This window comes from Magnolia sinica, chromosome 6 (genome assembly GCF_029962835.1).
Source record: "Magnolia sinica isolate HGM2019 chromosome 6, MsV1, whole genome shotgun sequence".
NCBI lineage: Eukaryota > Viridiplantae > Streptophyta > Magnoliopsida > Magnoliales > Magnoliaceae > Magnolia > Magnolia sinica.
In genome coordinates this window covers 94,022,203-94,030,421 of record NC_080578.1, presented here as the reverse complement: position 1 = coordinate 94,030,421, position 8,219 = coordinate 94,022,203, and the positions used below count along the sequence as shown (strand labels likewise).

The 8,219-nt window shown below is 40.1% G+C and overlaps 1 protein-coding gene across 1 annotated transcript; it reads left to right on the top strand.

Moving 5' to 3' along the window:
* The first annotated feature begins 1,817 nt into the window (after positions 1–1,817).
* LOC131249116 (probable protein phosphatase 2C 44) lies at positions 1,818–7,712 on the top strand. The gene is made up of 5 exons (XM_058249682.1): positions 1,818–2,184; positions 3,120–3,371; positions 3,963–4,239; positions 4,410–4,564; positions 7,301–7,712. Exons 1-5 carry the CDS (start codon positions 2,074–2,076, stop codon positions 7,439–7,441), a joined length of 936 nt encoding a protein of 311 aa, XP_058105665.1. The 5' UTR covers positions 1,818–2,073; the 3' UTR covers positions 7,442–7,712.
* The last annotated feature ends 507 nt before the right edge of the window (positions 7,713–8,219 follow it).

Genomic DNA, 8,219 nt, shown 5'->3' with positions numbered 1-8,219 from the left:
AAAATGGCAACAATTTCCTCCATTAATTTACCTTTCTCCTGGTCCTGCCTACCAGAATTTTAGACTTATATATATATATATATATCATGTATGATGGGTGCTCAAAATTTCAACAATACACTTGAGGCAATCCCTCATAAAACACTCCGGGTATTATTTTTACCTTGATTAGCAACAACAAAAAATAAAAATAAGTGGGCTAAGGAAAATGAAAACAATTTGTATATATATATATATATCATGTATGATGGGTGCTCAAAATTTCAACAATACACTTGAGGCAATCCCTCATAAAACACTCCGGGTATTATTTTTACCTTGATTAGCAACAACAAAAAATGAAAATAAGTGGGCTAAGGAAAATGAAAACAATTTCCTCCATTAATTCACCTTTCTCCTGGCCGTGCCTACCAGAATTTTAGACTTATATATATATATATACCTTTCTCCTGGCCGTGCCTACCAGAATTTTAGACTTATATATATATATATATGATTATTATTTTTTCATAAATTAATTTAAGATTTTTTCCGGGTATTTATCAATCCATCCATCTTTACTCCCTCACATGTTCTCTCTGCCGCCCATCCAAAACTCAAGGGGCCCACACCATGGCGATTGGGATGCCCCATCATAAAAAAGCTTTCTGACCGTATGTGGGGCCCACGGAGTTCTCTACACGCCATCTAACCAAGTCAGAGGATGCGCCCCAGGACGAATCGTCGGTTTGGATGTCATCAACACGTCAGCGTGGGCCCCACAAATTGCGTTGCAGTTGATTATTTGCATAAGAGTCCGGACGGACATCAGGATCAAGTTCGCCATACGCGGCACGTTTAAACGCGGATCGTTGGTCAACGAAAGTGATGGGGCCCATCAGATACCGACTCGATCTCGTACACACGTGTGCACGTGCACGCACGAACAGTGCTTAGATCGCCGATCTCGGCCAGAAGCGACCGTTTAAACGTTCCCCGGCTTTGTAATTTGGGGAGAGCCACACACGTGGCAGCGTGCCAACGGTCTATTCTTGGTGGGCGGGAATCCAGATGCACAATCGGAGTGGGATTCCTCTCTAACCCTCAAAAAGAGGGACCGAAAGAGAGGACGATGATGACGTCGATGGATGGAGCCATCACGGCATAGAGCATACAAGGACGGACAGCCGTCGGAAGGTTCGAGGTAGAAGAATGCCCGCGTGGGACCCACCACGCAACCACCTATGGACTACGCCAGTTTCCTGCAACAGCGGGTGCAGTGGGGCCCATCTCCATGTTTATTTCAGATCCACTCCATCCATCATTTTCCTCCGCACGTGTTAGGCTGTGGGCCCAAATATCAGGCTGATCAAAAACTAAAATGGGCCACACGACAGGAATAATGGGGACTGAGATACCTACCGTTGAAACTTCCCAGGGGCCAACCATGATTTTTATATACCATCCAACCCGTTTGTAAGGTGAGCCCCACAAGGATGAAGGGGAAAACAAAACACCAGCCTGATCCAAGACTTCAGTAGGCTACAAAAAGGTTTCATTGGTAGTTGTCCCATTCCCTCTTTTCCCTGTGGTGTGGCCCAATTGAATTTTGGGTCAGTCTGATTTTTGGTCTCACATTCTAAAATCATCTGTCTCAAATGATGTACGGATTAGATTTCACAAATACATCACCGTGGACCCCACACATCTTGTTGTTGCACCTTGCCCGGGCTCTCTACCACAACGGTTGTAGGTAGTTCTCGTCCCAGCCAGAGAGAGAAAGAGTCAAAGAGTCATTCATTGTAGATGCATAAATTCCATAGCCATACCACCTATAATTTTCCAAGAATAATTAAAAAATTATTATTTTCATTAATTAATATAAAATACACTTCAAAAACATACGGTAAGTCCGCTATTGTGGTCGTTGTTATTGCTGAATATTCCTACTGTGCTCTTTCTCCTCTCCCTGCTGTGAAATTTCATCTTCTCGTGGCAATAACAACCCCAAGGATATCTTCTTTTCAGCGTTGTCGTTGTTGGTGATTGGAAGGAGTAGTGGAATAGTAGTTTCTGTGTTATGGTTGGGGAAACATGGACAGACAGTCGCTTGCCACTGCCTCTTCTTCTTCTTCTTCTTCTGCTTGTTCCAGCAGTAGCAACAACAACACCAGAAGGAGATCAGATTTCCTTAGCATGATCAAGGTATATCATCACCACCGTTCAATCAATCATCTCATATTTCTCAATTATACAAAAAAAAGATGTCGAAGATTCGGTGCGATCGGGCCGCCTTTTTTTTTTTTTTTTTTTGAAAAATTCTCCGTTTACAAAGATTTAGTTTGTGGGGTTTTCACTACTACAATAAAAGAAGATTATTGCTTTTGGGTGATGGGGTCAGCTATATATCTATTAGTACTCAACACCCAACATGCTTGTTTTGCTATGGGCTCATGATTATCTATCTTTTCTAGTTGTGGAAGTTGCTGGCTCTTTGGATCATCCATCCATTTAATTTTATTTATTATTATTATTTTTAAACATTTGAAGAGATGGGTTTGATTGTTTTGGCTTCAATTGAGGGTTTTCTAGGATTGATTTGTCGACTCCGATCCATAGAGTAAGACAACGATTCTTCGATAAGATCAATTTCTGTTGATTGCATGATGAACTCTGCCCAATTGAGTTATAGGCCTTGTCATAGATATCTTAACATCTATATGATTTCTTGTCATGATTAATATTCCATAATTCCATTTGATAACTCTCTGATTCTGATCCTGACTAGCCATCAAGGTAGGTACAATCAAATTGTAGAGGGGAAAAGAAAAAGAAAAGAAAAAAATTCTAATCCATTGCTTGTGTGGGTTATTGCAGGCCACCATGAAAAGTGAAAATTTAGTATAAAAGGGAAATACCCCTTTTGTTTTCCATTCAAGAATAGTGCTTCTATGATGATTCTAATCTTGTTGCATGCTGAATCTTCTTTTTTCTTAAATTCTGGTTTTGGATGAATGCTTTTCCATTAATTTCATCTCGAGCAGCTCCGGCTCGGGATTCACCTTTCAGTAATAGGGTTTGAGTATGTTATAGTTTTGCTAATTTCTTTTATGTTTTTGTGGATCCTGGTGGATATGAAGAGCGCCGCGTGTCTTATTTCATCGTCGTCAGATACTGGGAAAGGGAGAAGCAAGACATCAAGTAACAAAGTGGCTCATGGGTTCCATTTGGTGGAAGGGAAAGCAGGCCATGACATGGAGGACTATCATGTTGCTGAGTATAGGTTTGAGAAGAATCACGAACTTGGGTTGTTCGCCATTTTCGATGGGCATCTGGGAGACAGCGTGCCCACTTACTTGAAAGGCAACCTTTTCAACAACATACTCAAGGAGGTATCATTTATTTATTTTCCTTGCCATTTCTCTTGTTGTTCCTCTTTATGTATTTTCCTTGATTTGTGCATACTACTGCTGGGGGAAGAAGAATACAAGGAGATCTTCAATAGAACAAGGAATATGAATGAGGCAGGAATGGTGTTTGCTTTAATCCATGTTATGATCTTAAAAAAAAAAAAATCGCCATTGCTTTTTTAATTAACCAGGTAACCTGTCATTTGAGTGATTTAGAGTCTTTCACACATTATCAGAGTCGATGAAGTCAAGAGTCTGGGTTAGCGCTAGGTTTGGCTAAGTACTCAACAATGCTTTTTAAGTGAACATGATAATCTTTTGAGTTTTCTAGCATTCAGTCGAGAGTTTTTCAGTAACTGTATTGAGATTTTTAAGTAAAAATTTGAGTTCATCTCATGTATAAATTGAGTTTCTTCATGTTTCAAGAAGACACCCTCACTTCAATCTGAGTCTTGAATAAACTATCCTTGGCATTTTTATTTTCAAGTTTTCAATCTGGTTTTTGATCTGTTTGCTTGGCGCTTTTGTTAGGAACAAACTCATTCACCTTTATATCCTCCATCCTTTATGCAGCCAATTTTCTGGGATGAACCTGAAACAGCAATAAGAAATGCTTACCGGTCCACAGACAAAATGATCCTCGATAATTCGACGTCGTTGGGACCCGGTGGCTCTACTGCAGTTACTGCCATTGTTATTGATGGTAAGGACTTGTGGATAGCAAACGTAGGCGATTCCAGAGCTGTCTTGTGTGAACGGGGCTCTGCTAATCAGCTCACTGTCGACCATGAACCACACACCGAGCGGAGAAGGATTGAAAAACAGGGTGGTTTTGTGATTACTCTTCCAGGTACCATTACTCTCTTTCTCTATCTGTTCCCTAGTAATTTGTTAATTACCTACCTTTACTACTGGTACTTTCTGTCTGTGTACAAATGGCAGAAACAACATGAATGGTATTCTAGTTGATGGGCTTGACTTAATGCACCGCTCTCTCATATCACCGACTTCAATTTTCAGGAGACGTGCCCCGTGTTAATGGCCAACTTGCAGTTGCACGAGCATTTGGCGATCAAAGCCTCAAGGCACATCTGAGTTCAGAGCCTGATGTGAGACATGTCCCCATATCCTCAGCAACAGAGTTTGTTATATTGGCCAGTGATGGCCTGTGGAAGGTTAGTCTGTCCCTCCTCTTCCTCCCTCTTTTCTTTTCCTTTTTTTTTCTCGTCAGAATCTTCTCATTCCTATCTTTATTTTCGTATGTAGTAGTTGTTGGCATTTCAAGAGTATAGGTATTGACAAAAGATAAGGATGAGTATAGTTGAAATGAGGATGTTGAGATGGATGAGTGGCAAGATGAAGAAAGATAGAATTAGAAAGGAATGTATTCGAGGGAACTTAGTAGTGGCACCAATCTCTATTACATATAATGGCAGTACCTTTTGAACATATTTTCCCCTGCAATTTGTTTTCTTGGATGGAGAACCTTGACTATTTTAAGGACATGGCAATATATTTTAAGTAAACTTGAAGCATATTTTAGGAACTTTAAAAAAAATAAAAATGGTAGGTGTCCAACGGACAGCTTAGATTTCACCAACAAAATCCCACCAATGGCTTATATTTTACCAGCAAAAAGCCTGGTGTACCGCCAACTCTCTCTCCCCCCAAACTCTAGTGCTGATTTTCTCTCCTAAATTCCTTTTTTCTTTCTCCACACCCCTGGTAGGTAATAGCATGAGGGAAAGTAGATCAAGATGGTAGTAAGAAAAGACTTGATGGCCTATGGTCTAACTGAAGTTATGGCCCTTGATAGAGTGAAATTGCATAATAGGATTTGCGTAGCCGACACCAATTAGTTGAGATAAGGCTTAGACGAGGTAATAGGAAAGAAAACTGTTGTTTTCTTCGTGAGTTATCTATTTCTTGTGATATAATGAGCTAACCATACATATTTGAATACAATCTTGCAAGTTCATAGAAGTGTCACATGTATTTAGGGTACTTTGAAATTGCCATTTCAACACCTCCGCCCATGTTGTTCTCCAAGTTACAAAGTTGTTTGCGTAGCAAAGTTGCATATGTTTACATAGCAATATCTTCCTAGTATACACTGGTGAAGCTTTAAAAAAATGTAGTGACATTAAGTGAAGTTTGAATCATGTTGGTCATTGCTATAATATCACAATTTGTATTATAGTAGTATGGGAAGGTGGGATAGAGGCACTGTGGCAGGGTTGAGTTGCACTCAAGTGTATGGAGAGTATGGCCATTTCATGGAATACCTACATACTACTGTGGAGCAAGTCCCTTAGCACAGTTCCCTCGGCAATCAACTCCCTCCCTCAAATAACCTTAATTTTGAAGCCTTATTTTTAATATATGAACTTCATAGGAGCAGTGTTTTCAGTAGCGCTCATAGCGTAGCGTAGCTAAAACGCTACGTAGTAAATGATGGTAGTGTAGCTCCCTGGTAGCGTAAGCTACAGGCCATGTAGCGAAGTGTAAGCTACAACGCATGTAGGGTACGATACATGTAGCATGTAGCGCAAGTAGTATACACAACTTGAAATCTCATTTTTTTGAGTGTTTGTTCTATGTTAGTTTAGCATGTATTTTAAAATGGTGGTGACTCATCCCCATCACACATGGCACTATTAGATTAATTCGGACCATCCAAATTCTGGTCCATATTGTGAATTTGTGATGTTTCAATTTTAAAAAAGAAAAAAGAAAAAAGAAAAGAGAAAAAAAGAGGTTGCACTTAAAGATCTCTGAAGGTAAAGAGACAGAGATATTTTGCATGGAAATGTGGTTGGTGATTTAGATTCGCAGTCAAGAAGTCGGGAATTATACATTTTGTAAAATTTATCTTATTTTTCTATTATTTTAATTAAAATTAGCATAAACAACACGCTATAGAGGGCCAAATGCTACGTCATGCACTACACACTATTTTAAACAATGCATAGGAGTGCTGCAAGATCTATCTATCTAGTGAATAAATCTCTCCTCTATATGAGAAGGGATGAATTATTTCACTCTGAAGACTCCGTTTCACTGAATCGAAGAGCAAAAAGAGAAGAAATAAAAATTAAGCAGATCTTTATTTTAGTTGTTGATTGGCTTTCTATCCAGAATTTGACCCAATCTGGTCACACGGATATTTGGGAAATCAGTTTCCTCCACCTTAGGATGCAGTCTGCTACACTCATCTGCACTGTGGGTTAGCATGATTCATTCAGCATTTGATGATGCCACTCTCTGAGAGGTCTGCCTTGTTGTCTGACTCTACAAGGATGAGCTTTTGAGATTGGAATGGCTATTCAACAGCCTCAACTACTACTTCAGACCCATCACGCTTAGATTGGAAGTAAACTAGGGGAAATAAGCGGGTGGTAAACTAACATTAGCGCTCGGGAAGGAAACCCTTTGCACTTTTTTGTTTTGCTACAGAAAGTCCTGGAAAATGATTTTCCTCCTCATTCGAAAGTGTTTAGATTGCAATGCTTAAGGGAAACCTCTTTTCCTTCCAAATATTGTCATTTAAAAGGTTACATCAGAGGGAAATCTCTGTTTCCACCATTTGACCTTTTGAGGAAAGTTTCACTCTCATGCTAAGGAAATGAAATTGATTACCTTCTCTTTTCATCTTTCTCAAACAGAGGAAACGTCACATAGAAGGAAAACCGTTTGCTTTCCTTTATCTACCCTCATTCCAAACACTTAACTTTCACCTGAGTTTGTGAGTGGGAAAGCATAGTGTTTAATTAATTAGTTAAGATGTCCTAACCACTGAGCGACATATGATCCTCCAACATCAGCTTGTATTATACACAATCAGTCAATCTGGATTTCAGCCTCTTGTCAGTGGCATTCCTCATCATCTTCTTATTCCTTCATTGATTCAGGTCATAACAAACCAAGAGGCAGTCGATTTGGTGAAACCCATCAAAGACCCACAAGCGGCAGCCAAGCGTCTGACCACAGAGGCGTTGGCAAGAAAGAGCAAAGACGACATCTCGTGCATCGTCATTCGTTTCCGATGTTGAAAGCACGAGCAAGCATGTTATGCTGCCTCTCGTCCTCTACACATTTCACACAGCAATCAGTCGATGAATCACTACTACTCTTCAATTCACCTTTTGTGGCCTAGCTTGTGTATGTTTGTATTTATGTATGCATGTATGAGTTGAATGAGTTTTGAGGCCCACAGAAGCAAAACAGACCGACTTGTCCTCACTTGTTTAATCCACAATGACTGTGCTGGCAATGGTGTGTACCAAATTTCATTTGCAATTATGTTTGTGGAAGATTCATATATTTTTTTGAGAGTTGGGATTCATGAGGATATACTGAAGAGGGTTATCACTTCAAACATCCAGACCATTCATTAGGTGAGCCATCCACTAACATTTCCTGGTCAGTAAATTGGGCTAATCCTTTCATCAGGTTGGCTATAGGTATGATGAAAATGGATGGCTAGAGAGGATATAATATAACTGCCAGCCTTGTGCTCAACATGAGTGTGTGGCTCAACTGATGGTTGTACCAGCCTGTCTTTTCGCACAGTGCAGCGTCCCACCTGGTACATGGTCCGGATGTCGCACTTGTGGTCCATTGGCACGTGTACCACCACTTACACCTTCAATCCTTACCCCCGTTCAAATTGGTTGTTCATATCACTTCACAGCATGCCTCATTTTCTTTTGCAGGGATCTTGATGTCTTTGCCACATGGACTCTTGAATTTGCATCTGCAATCTCTCATCTTAACATGGCATGATTAATATATGATGCGTGGAAATATACAGCATTGAATGGCAATTGG